This window comes from Hylaeus anthracinus, unplaced genomic scaffold (assembly GCF_026225885.1).
Source record: "Hylaeus anthracinus isolate JK02 unplaced genomic scaffold, UHH_iyHylAnth1.0_haploid 11981, whole genome shotgun sequence".
In the NCBI taxonomy this organism is placed as follows: domain Eukaryota; kingdom Metazoa; phylum Arthropoda; class Insecta; order Hymenoptera; family Colletidae; genus Hylaeus; species Hylaeus anthracinus.
This window is the reverse complement of record NW_026534329.1, coordinates 9,641,718-9,654,616: the sequence shown is the minus strand read 5'-3', so window position 1 is coordinate 9,654,616 and position 12,899 is coordinate 9,641,718. Positions and strand designations below refer to the sequence as shown.

The following is a 12,899-nucleotide window of genomic DNA, read 5'->3' as shown; positions in this document are numbered from 1 at the left end:
TTATATCTGGAAATTATATGCATTAGAAAAATACATTAGCTGGACCAAACTGCCCCTTTCAATCTAACAGGAACTGATTTTCCACGGATTTTCCAGCACGTTCAACCGAAAAATACGTTCAACTCCTACAAACGTTCTTTGAACGCAATCAGACGCGCGTAATCTCCCCCGTGGCGGTAAATGTATTCAACTGCCATAGAAGCTTTAAATCATTCCAAGTAAAACAACTGGGTCAGATATTCAAAGCGCAAGCGGGGGCTAAAGGCAGTCGCGTTCATTCCATAACGTGGCGGAGAAAGTTTCTTAAAGTTTCGGAAAAATGTTTTCAATACCAGTAAATGTTTGCCAGTCGGTGGCAGAGGTGGTTTGAGGAGGGCGACGTCGGTGAGGTCCGGGCAAGCGTTGGGCTGCGCCATTGGCGGTTCCGGGGGTGATGGCACAGCCTCAATAGGTTCCTGGTATCGTGGGGGTTGAACGCTTTCTACAGGAATGCTTGGACCCAGAATCCAGCTCGCGATGCTTTCGCAGCAACCGCAGAAAAACTCTGACAATCCTTGTCGCAATCCCCGATGGAGGCTCAAAAAGAGCACCGGGTTCACGAATGCGTGAACGTACGCGATATGTAATGTCACCTGGAAGTCAGTTAAGGAGTTAGTCGCAGTCAGGAATATAGAAACGGACAGTTTCTTGTGTTTTTTTTTAAGATATTAAATAATAATTTTTATGAATGAAATGTAAATATATTACAAAGTATGTCTTAAAGAACTATAAAAGAATTTTTGTTTTAAAAAAAGGTTAATTCATTTCGACATAACAGGCGATGACGTGGGTGGCCACTTGGTTTGCGGTGAACAAGATTTCTTTAAACTGGTGCACCTGAAAACAAAACTAAAAATAGATTTAGAAAATATATTAGACTAACGGGTCCCTGATCGAAAGATTTTTTTATTTTTTTGTATACTTTTTTTTTATCCTGTATTGAATCGCTTAATTTTAGTGAAAAAATTGAAAGTCAACTTTAAATGTACGCCATCTTGTTTTAAATTAATTTTTTCCAAAATCCTTCGTTAGGGATCCGCTGGACTAATCTATTTTCAAAATCTACCATTGTTTTCGTTTTCAGGTAAACCAGTGTAGAGAAATCTTGCTCACCGCAAACCTATGTTTTTAAATCATCGTCTACGTCATCAGCTGTTATGACGATATAAATTAAACGTTTCTTAAAACAAAAAATGTTTTTTAGTTATTTAAAACATACTTTATAATATACTTATTTGTTACTTATGTAAGTTATTATTTAATAACTACAAAAAAATTACAAAGAAATGTCGTTTTTCCTCTTCCTGTCTGCGACTAACCCCTTATAGTCCGAGAGCCCGCGTCAGAAATGGGTGACTTATTTCATTACACAAATGAACCTGTTTTCCAAAGATGGTATGTCTCCCTAGTTCAGAAATGCTTGGTCTGGCATGAATTCAGTAGTGCAACGCTTCACTATGGCGTATTATAATAATTTAATTTTTGGTCAAAATCATTACTACTGAAATTTTTAGTGTGTATTGTTGACATACCAAATTGCATAAAAAAGTTGGTCTGGCAGTCGGAAAACCTTGTCGGAAAAACAAAGTAGTTTGACTGAAATCATTATTTCTGAAACTTTTTGTATAAACAATGTGTAATACATAGGGTTACAAAATTTGGCCTGGCAAACTTTGAGTGATGATAAATCGGTCTGGCAGCCGTTTAAAAGAGCGAACACATATGCGCGCCGGGCAATTTCATGACTTATTGAAGTTAAATAATAATATGTAATATTGTATGAAATAAAAATCATCACAGCAATATTCTATAAATAACTAATGTGTGTAGTGTTTAAAAATAATTATTACTTTATAGTTTTATTAGATTATCGAGATCTCAACGCCGGTAACGCATGTGTGTTCGTTCTTTTAAACGGCTGTCAGACCGATTTAACACCACTCAAAGTTTGCCAGGCAAAATTTTTTAACGCTATGCATTACATATTGTTTATAGAAAAAGTTTTAGAAATAATGATATCAGTTACTTGATAGTTTTATTAGATGTTTTAATGAACTACTTCGTTCTTTCGACAAGGTTTTCCGACTGCCAGACCCATTTAGCACCGCTTATAATCTGCCAGACCAACATTTTTATGCAATTTGGTATGTCAACAATACACACTAAAAATTTCAGTAATAATGATTTCAGTCAAAGATACTGTTATTTCTTATATGTTTCCGATTTTCTAGCGTAGCAATGCACCGTTTGTGCTCTGCCAGCCTTGGATTATTTTTATTCTTTAGTAGAAAACAGTCAAATAGCAAAAGGATATTTATAATGAAATTGGCCGAAATTTTATGTCGCGTGCCCTCGGACTATTAATGGGAAATGCCATACACGTTCGCTCCGGATCTCTTTGAAATCGCCAACTTCTCATCGAAGCTTTCATTGCACCGTCAGCTCCGTGGGCGGCTGACACTTGACGACTTTCCAAAACCGTTTCAAACAGGATTGCACACGCATTTGTTGCGGCCGTTACAACTTCACTGGCGCCAGCAAACCGAGGAGCGAGAGGGAATAGTTTACTGGCGCTATTAAATACGCTATTAAATGGCGCTAATGTAGGTGCCAGTCGAATTTACTTGTTATCTGGTAGAATTGCACGTGAACATTCTGCACCGTGTTAAATTCAGGTGTAAACTCTCTTTACTTTGCTGGGACATTAATGGGATACTCCGATACTTAAAATAGCGATAGTCGAGAGGCATTTGTTGTAATCGTTTCATCTAGAAATTTTGCTATAAACAGTTTCGGAAAGTCAAAAGTTGAGAGAAAATATATTTACAAGTAATCCTGTTATTAGGTTGTCTTGAACATTTCTTTTGCGATTTGCATTTAGCTGTTTTGTATGGGTGTAGAATGTATTCGTACACCGATCAATTTCCCAAAAAACTTTTCTGTGAAATTGTAGTTTCTTAACTTCTTTTTTTATAATCAATGATATTCTACTTATTCCCGGAAATCTCTAGAATATAGTTCAAACAACAACTACTAGTTTATATAATTTGCGAAATTAACAAAAAATACGAAAAATCGGTAGAAATATAAAACCAATAAATATAAATATAAATATTCGCACGGTTCCTATGCCGAACAATTTACAGAAGAATTTGTAACATAAGCATATCAGTTTATTGCTTCGTGGGAATTAGAAAACATTAAATTTCTAGTAAAAAAAGTCTTACAAAATGCTCTAATAAAGGAATGACAGAAGATCATACGAATAACATTGACATTTATGATAGTTAATTTAATGCCTAGAAGAGTTGGAGTAATTATAAAATTAAAAGGAATCATAACATTTCCAGGAAAGTACTTTTAAAAATGACTCTAACAGAGGAATTGAACAAGATCTCACTTCGAATAACTAATAATTTAGTTAATTTAACGTTTAGAAGAGTTGTAATAATTATAAAATCAAAAGGAAATCCCACGAAGAAAGTATCATATACTTGTAAATTAATGGAAATTTCGTTTTTTATTTAAATGAAATTTTAAAAATTTAACACTTGTACGAATACTTATTGCTTCTGTATTTCTATCGATTTATTGTTTTTTCTTGTTGATTTCTCACTTATACAAAATACCTAATCTTTTCGTACTTGTATCTATTCTAGAGATTTCCAAGAATATGTAAAAAAACTACAATTTCACACATAAGTTTTTTGAGAAATTGATCGGTGTACGAATACATTCTACACCCACTGTATGTATACACGAGTATTTATAATGTGTCATTCCATCAATTTATCATTCCATTTAGACAAATTTCTTTAATAGACATACATGTTACGAATACTTGTGGGGCTGACTGTGTATCAAAAACCTTGCTCGTTTCCAAAAATTGAGCGTTGTAAGTAACCGATAATATTGTTAATAGATTTCTGTAGGCCGATACTGGAATTAAAAAGCCTACAAATGAATCCAGCAATGTACATCGACGTTTGTCGAAGTTTTACATCTCTCCGAAACTTAAATGCGCGAGGTCAAACGTTATTGACGATCTTTGGTTTGTTCAGAAAGTGGTCGTAGCTTAGTGAAATGTCAAAGAGTAATGCCAATGTCACAAAGAGATTAAAATACGGAGAAATAAAAGAGATGGTTTACTTTGAGGACTCTGATAATCCCACTTCCTCGACTACAGTACTGTACCAGATCATTAATACCATTTATAGTACAAAGAATACTAAGTTTTCCGGGGTTACCGAAACAGAACGATCGACAAGCTTGGCCTACCTACCTGAATTGCTTGCTTGAATAATTCTAGGGCTTCCGTCAATTAAAGAAAAACAAACGGAACGATGCAGAATATGGAAATGTTTGAAACTTGAACCGTGAGCCAGATTCGCGGGTTGGAAATATCCTACGTACTTTCGTATTGAGAAAATAAGTTTTGGATTATCTACACCTATAGAATAAATCTGAAATATAAATAGTAACTATAAAGTAAAAAATTGAGTTAGTTGATATTTCTAAAAATATTTTTATACTCTTTCAGAATGGTATTATTAGTAGAAAAAATTCGTAAAGTATTCTTCACTTTTCGGAAGTCTTAGGCCACTTGTGATACATTACATTGTTTACATTTTTACTACTAAAGAATGAGTACTTTTGATTTAGTTTATATATTTTTGAAATAGTATAAATTCAAAAGAGAATTTAATATTTAGTACTCTTTTTACCTTTATGATAGCGGCGACTCTTCTCGAATAACTTTCATATAATTCTTTAATCACTTTGCACGGAATGTTTCACTATTCAATTTGTACTACTTCAAACAGTTCATCTCCATTTTTTGGGTCTCTTTATCTTTGAGGTCTGCTTAAATGATCTTAGACGTGATCAATAATATTTAAATCGACACTTTTAGGTGACTAAATCGTAACTTTTGATGTTTCATTATCCCCTAACTCTGTTAAAGTAGTTGTTTCGTGACTTTAACGGAGAATTTTAACAAAACTTCACTCAATGGTTCTTTAATTAAATGGTATTTATATGAGTCTTTTTCGATTCAAATTGACTGCCCCAATTTTATGAAAAAAGATATAAAAATTTTGTAATCTTAACACAGATCCTTATGGAACGCACCGATTTTCACATGAATCTTTACAATTTAAATCAAAATGCAATGGAGGAACTTGCTGAAAATTTGATGTGTTATAAAAATCGAAATTATAAATCATTTAAAAAAATATCTATACAACAATTATTGACCCCGCTCTTACTGAGACAAAATTCATTAAAATCTGAAACTGAACGTACAGAAGTTGCACGGTAGCGTCGGTTGCTACAATCATTTCTCGAGTATTACGAATGTATGTGTAGGTATACATATTATTATATTATGGACATGTGTAAGAGCAGTAAAATTGTATTTTTACAAAAGCTTCGACTATTTTGTATTTTAAGTTCGATTAATCTTCGTTTGACTATCTCGAAACAACTACCTTAAGTATGTGGTTTTTACAAGCAGGAATTATGAAAATAAATGGCAGTGAACGTTATAAAATACTATTTAATGAGACATGTCAAAATGTATACAATTATTATCTACATAACGCGTTTCGAGTTAATCAAAAACAGTTGTTTTTAAAAATATATAGAACTGTTATTATGTAAATAATAACTGTATACATTTTGACATGTCTCATTAAAAAATATTTTATAACATTCACTGCCATTCGTTTTCATAATTCCTGCTTGCAAAATCCCCAAAATAATTCTTTACAACTCTATTATATGTGTGTTATTTATAGTAGGTAAATTAGTGTATATTAAGCGTAATAATAAATATATTAGGTGGACTAGAAAGTAATGTCGTTACTTTTAGATTAAATTCAAACAAATTTTTTATAAATTTCTATTTTTAATTATTAATTGTATAATTGTTCCTGTTATCAATAGCCTTTTGCCATCTAGTGTGCAAATTGCCAATGCCAGATCGATAAAAATCAATGAGCTGATGAACGATAAACAAGTATTTAAAATTACAAAAACGACATTATTTTCCAGTTCGCCTAATACATCATATTTATTTCATTACCTTATTCAAATGTAATGAAAGCTTGAAATGGTGGCTTAAGACTGTTGCACAGTGCTGTATACGTGCTTTCCAATTGCAATATCCCTAGACACTTTCGTACACATGGCGACACAATTTGCGTTCCAATTGCCGCAATCATCGACACAACGCTACACATCTGTACTCACCTCGAAGGCTATTAGACAGATGTGTAAACTTGTATTTTCCAGTGACAGTTAGTCGAAAGTTTATAACATTATAAAAGAATTATATTCTATTTTATATTATCTTTATGTAAATATAACACTTGCCTTTTCACGAGTGTGAATACTAAGAAGCTAAAAAAACGTTGATCAGGTGCTATAACAGTGCGAATGATAGACATTTCTACCATGAAATACAGTAGGTGTAGAAACTATTCGTACACCGGCCACTTTTCCAAAAAAACTATGTGAAATTGTAATTTATTCACTTTTTTTTATAAACAATGATATTCTATATATTCTTGGAAATCTCTAGAATAGATAGAGTACACAAAAAAAAGCTATTTATGTAAGTTACACAATTAACAAAAAAAAAAAAATATTAAACAATTAATCGATAGAAATATTGAAGCAATAAGTATTTGCACAATTGTTTAATTTTTAAAACTTCATTAAAAAAAAAAAAAGAAATTTACATTAATTTACAAGTATATAATTTATAAGTATATAACTTTTCTGAGGATTAAATTAACTAAATTATTAGTTATTCGTAGTGAAATCATCTTCAATTCCTCTATTAGAGCCATTTTTTAAAAGTACAATACTTTACTGGAAATTTGATGTCTTCTAATTCGTACGGAGCAATAAACTAATGTGTTTACGTTTACTTACGTAAACGTAAGTTCAAACAAATTTTTTATAAATTCTTATTTTTAATTATTAATTGTATAATCGCTCCCGTTATCAATTGCCTTTTGCCATCTAGTGTGCAAATTGCCAATGCCAGATCGATAAAGATCAATGAGCTGATGAACGATAAACAAGTATTTAAAATTGCAAGAAACGACATTATTTTCCAGTTCACCTAATACAATTTCATATAAAAGTTTTTTGGGAAATTGATCGGTGTACGAATACATTCTACACCCACTGTAAAAAATACCAAGGCTTTGGTATAAATGGCATATTATAGAAAAATAATCTTAGGCCTCTCTGACATCATAATCATTACTTTATTCCAATTGATTCGTGCACGACGCTACACTTTGTGAATTCCTGTGTACATACATATGTGTCAAAATGTGTTAGCAATTGGGAAGCACTCACTAATTACGCTACACAGTCCATTCTTCTAGTTACCTCGTAGCCTGTTGGATTCCCTATGCTAGGATGATCCACCAAGGTGACAAAGAACAATGGTCCCCAAAAGATACCGTACGCGGCTGTTATCACCAGAAACATTTTCACCCTTTGCACGCCTTCTCTCTCCATCCTCTTCAAGTAGTTTCTCATTTTGCGGTGCTCTTCCGTCGCTCCGCCTCTCTGAAGTGACATTTTTTTTTTAGTAGATTAATTGACGGCATTGGTTGCAACGATATCGATGAATTTCTTTAGTCCAATGTACCGTTTCATCGCTACCAATTCTTTGAGAATTTCGCAACCTCGTACATCTCGCTACACGACGCGACGTCGCACAGTGGTCCGAATGGCCGAAAACCTGGCCAAAATGCAATTTTAGAAGTTTCGAACACACTTTTTTCAATATTGTGCGTGTGTTGTATACATATGAGTGCACTAATGTCGTTTGAAATTTAAAAAAATTGTAATCGGTTACTGATATACAGAGGTTCAAAGTTGACGAAATTTCATGATCCTTGATATCGTGAAAAGTGGCGCATGTTTATTGTGTCACAGAAAGTTTATACTCAATAGATTTATATGTAAATCATTTTACCATAAAAGTAGATGTTACAAACATAAACTTTCCACAAGAACAAAGTAAAATATCTTTGGATTCACTATTGTAATTCCCTTCTTAATATGGTATAAATTTTAGTTATCTTTCGATGAATCGGAAGGAAAACAATGATGATAGTCACCGAGTGGCACGCTCTGCCAAGTTTCTTGATATAAAGTAACATGTCAGGTATGATATCCAATTGAGAAAACTTGCGCAAATTTGCGCCATATTAAGTTATTTAAATTTAAAGTCCATGCTTATAAGGAAAAGAAGACTGTTTACGTGGCATTAAAACAAACCTTATTATCTTTTAATTTAATTTAACATTAATTTATTATTATTATTTCTGCCAATGTATTCTAATTATGTTGCCCTATAAACCTAGAAATCCTATTTCATAAAAAATTCATAATAATTTAATATTTTTAATATGCATGTCGACCATATTGGATCCGCCATTTTGAATTTTGCAATTCTAATACTAGATTCGTAATTAGCGGTCCAAATAACTCTTAAATACCAAGTTTCATGAAAATCTAATAACTTTGTAATATACGTGTCTGCCATATTGGATCCGCCATTTTGAATTTTGAAATTCTGATACCAGATTCGTAATTTGCGGCCCTCAAATACCAAGTTTCACGAAGATCCGAAAACTCCTTCTAATTTTGGTCAGGTTTTTGGCCATTCAGACCACTGTGCGTCGCGTCGTCACGTCATGCGAAACACTTCTTTATCAAAACTAATGAAATAAGGTCGACTGATTAGCAGTTTTTGGCAGTTTTAGCACTATTTTCAAATTATTCACGTTGATCTAATTTTATCTTTTTAACTTTATTTGCGTACTGTCTAGCGATTTATAATTTATTATTATTATTACCTTGGGCGTGTCGCCGTTTGTGGATGCGGCAGAGTTTTCGGGAACCGCGTTTGTTTGTTGGTTGCCCGTTGTATTCACGAGAATTGTTAGCAGTGCTACCTTTACCTGACACAAACATTGATTAAATTAAATTACAGATTGTTTCTTAATTAAATTTGTGTAAAATAAGGACCATGCAAAACGTAACAAAACTATATTTTCCAAGAATTGTTAAGATTAACTATAGTATTGTTTTTATAACAGTTCAATGTAGTGTTATAGTTTGAGACATTTGAATATTTTTTGGTATATGAGGGATTATACGCCATTTAAAAAAAGAATGAAGTGATGTATAAATGTCTACATTATTTACTGTGATTAGGATATCATATATTATCATAAATAATATCAAGAACAGTAAAATATGATCAAGGGATTCTTATTATTATATACCTATAGGCACATTTAGATTCAAGACACATTAGGTGCCTGCAAGTGCAATTGCGCTGATTTTTGTAATGGTACATTAAAAGAAAACAGAATACTTGACATAATGAATTTCTTCCTATTTTATTTATTTTCAATTTCATCTACGTACAAGTTAAACTAAACAATTTTTATTTATTTATACCTCTCGTAAAGTAAAGCATTTTAATTCTTTATTGATAATTCTGTGAACGAAATCTATATACCAAGTTAGGCTAAAGAATTTTCATTAATTTATACCGAAATTAAAAGTAAAAAATTATAATTCTTATTGAACATTTCGTGACGAAATCTGTATACAAAGATTGTCACTTGAAAATGAGAGTTTCCATATTTAGTATAAAGTGTTCATTTATCGGATACCTACCTGAATCTATTCTTTTATACGCAGAGTAAGGGAATTGATTTATCTAAAAAGAAACATATGACCCCATTTTAAGAAACCAGGGCTGTTGCACTTGCGGAATAAGTAACGATGTCACAGGAAGTCAAATGTTTTCAAAATAGCTTCGATTTCGTTTTTTCTTTAACATTTTCTTTTCTGACGTTAACGCGAGTCGGATTAAAACATGGACTTCAAAGGTTATAAGCCCAGAGGCCTCCGACAATGAATAATGAAGACATTTCAACAGCACCAGCCAAGTTTCTGGAGATTTATTCAGATGACATTGATCCTGGATTCGTGCCAGAAATCCCTCGCTTCGGAGACTTTGTTAGACAATTTAAGGAACTTAGGTACAATCATGAAACACTACGAGCCTTTGACACCTACATCTTTGCAAATGTTAGATTGACTTCTTCATCTTTCAATATCCAAATAGCACTGTAATTTAATTTATATTCAATAATAAATTAAGGTGATTGGAAAGGGTGGTTTTTCCAAGAAAACAAATCTAAAGAATGCAAACAAATGAACAGCTAATAGTGGCAGAAGATGACTTAAGGGGGTATCCTGAATTAGGAGGTCTAAAAACAGCGGGTTTTCGTGAATTTTTTTACTATGGAAAAAATAATTAATTCTATGGAACTTTTTATCTTATTTTCATACATATTTGAGTAGTCTGTACAAATTTTTTCAACAAGAAATATTCAAATTGAGTCGACTGTGACGCACATTTGTAAGGCATCTTACAATTAAAACCTCCTATCGGCGGGAATGATGCAGGTCGTAATTTGTTTTGACACAAAAAAAAACAAAAGAAATTTTCATTTTCATACATTTTTCTTCTATGTGAACTAAGAAAAAACCGCAAAAACGGTGAAATGTGGAATCATTGCAAGTTTGAAAAAAAGAACGAGTTCTTTGGGTGAAAAAAATCACTTTAACTTGATAAAAAAGTTGTTTCAAATTTTTTTTTGTATGAATTTTCTTAGTTCACATAGAAGAAAAATTATTTAATTTATTCATTGATAACAAATGAGAAATGAGCATATAAAAGTTTCTGTTCTAAATCGTTATTCTCAAAAGTAGCAAAAATTAATTTTTCATAATTGCTCAGAACAATTATTCATCTGATTATTGTTTTGTATGATTTGCTTTACATTGTAAATGTTACAATGTAATTACAGTAAACTATGTAGTAGAGAATAATGAATGCGTGAAATTAAAGCTTAATTTTTGTATTAAAGTACGTACCGCTTCGACGTTGGCCTTAGTGAGATCTTTGTGAAGTTTCCTAAGATGGACGAGGGTTAGCGCCACACAAATCATGTTGATGGCGATCCAGAGAGCGTTCAGTATGTAATGACGAAACGGACCATGAACCAGTGGACAACTAGGAGCGTTGTGTCCTGTTTCTGTGTTCGCAGCTAGTGCACCGCTTAGAAATGTGGGGCCCAAGTTTATCGTGATGCTTGCGAACCATATCATGAACGTTCCGAATAAAACGCACTGAAACAATCATTCATAGAATGTGCGTTCAATTAAAACTAGGTGAATCAATTTTATTACGATATTTATTATTGGATAGGTTGATTAATTTGTAAATATTAAATCAATTTTGTACAGAGGCGTAGCTATAGTATAATTATTATAAATATTCTGTGAATTTTCTGAATTAATTGTAAGTTTATTTATCATGTATTTACTTAATATTCTATGCATTAATTTCTAGGATAATAAATAAGTAAATGATAGAGTTGTGATTAATTCAAAAATATTGATATTTTTATTAAACTAGCTGCGCCCCGCGGTTTCACCCGCGTGGAACACTATTTATTTTATTAACCAACTTCGAAAAGGAGGAAGTTACTCAATTCGACATATACAGGGTGAGTCCGAAGAAACAGAACACCCAAATATCTCCGTTACATTTCGTTGTACAAAAAAACTTCTGAGGACAAAGTTACACTGTTTGAAGGGCCACATGTAACGTAGTAAGGGAAAAAATTTTTAAGGTCTTTTTTTTTTATAAAATTTCAATGTCATCGATGTTTTTTTAAATTCAATGATATATTTTCCTTAACTTAATGTTGTAGCTGACAAAATAACGAATTCATCCATGTACTACAATATGACCTACAAATGACCTTCAACCCAGCAAAATGGAATAAATAAAATTCAACGTGTGTATATATACAGGCTGTCCCAAAAATGTTGTAACACCTTGAAATGGGTGGTTCGGGAGGTGATTTGAAACAACTTTTTCCTTAGCGAAAATGTTGTCCGAGACTTCGTTGAGGAGATATGAACGGAAAACATTGACCAATCAGAGCGCGAGTATGTTGGTGGACCGGCCGCAGTATGCGTGGCTACGCGCTAGGTGACCGCGCTCATACGCTACTTCAACGAAGCCTCGGACAACATTTTCGCTAAGGAAAAGGTGTTTCAAATCACCTCCCGAACCACCTTCTTCAAGGATGTCCAATATTTTTTGGACACCCTGTATATGTTGTTAAAGAATTTAGCTGAAAGCTTTGTTTCCGAAAACCCTGTAAAAGTTATTCCTCTCCAAAACTAAAATGTACAATTTACTAATAAATAAACCATTTACTTTTAGCCTTAAAACCTTTTCCATTCATTCCTGCGATTCTACATACTACAATATGTGTTTAATTTCTTTCTACAGTGTTATAAAATGTTATAAAAAATATTTCATTTTCTATTTAAAATTTTATCCATATCTCTTAAGGTTTCACCAAACCTATGTTACATTAGCAAAAATATAAATAACCAGAATTATTTCGAAGAAGTGTTTCCACCCTTAAAACAATGTTTGGGATACAATGAAGAGTAGTGTGATTAGGTCCCCATGAACTTTATTTCTGCAAATAATTCCGAGTTTTCGTCGTGTATCAGTTGCCGAACTTCCCTTGTGAACAGTGCGGTATGAAATTGCCATATGTAGGTGGTGATATGACTGGCATATCAGTAACTGAAATGTCCACTGTTTCAGCAGCTTTTCCGCGTTGTGACTTTCGCCTACAACACCGGTGTGCGATGCGCAGATCTGGGGTGTGGAAGGCTGCACAAAAATTAGATTTAGAATGTGCCCGACGATCGAGAAC

At 32.8% G+C, this 12,899-nt stretch overlaps 2 protein-coding genes across 8 annotated transcripts in view; one reads left to right on the top strand and one right to left on the bottom strand.

The window, feature by feature from the left end:
• LOC128885657 (midasin) overlaps positions 1-12,899 on the top strand; it is a 188,987-nt gene that overhangs the window by 45,790 nt on the left and 130,298 nt on the right. The gene's annotated exons all lie outside the window — the stretch shown is intronic.
• LOC128885663 (uncharacterized) overlaps positions 1-12,899 on the bottom strand; it is a 141,904-nt gene that overhangs the window by 48,451 nt on the left and 80,554 nt on the right. For 4 of the 5 annotated variants that reach the window (XM_054139829.1, XM_054139830.1, XM_054139826.1 and 1 more), the window contains exons 4-7: positions 11,029-11,283; positions 8,928-9,032; positions 7,447-7,629; positions 333-632 (exon numbers count right to left, since the gene is read on the bottom strand). In XM_054139829.1, the coding sequence (XP_053995804.1) occupies positions 333-632; positions 7,447-7,629; positions 8,928-9,032; positions 11,029-11,283 (843 nt within the window). The remainder of the gene's footprint in view (positions 1-332; positions 633-7,446; positions 7,630-8,927; positions 9,033-11,028; positions 11,284-12,899) is intronic. The other variant, XM_054139828.1, reaches the window with a different exon arrangement.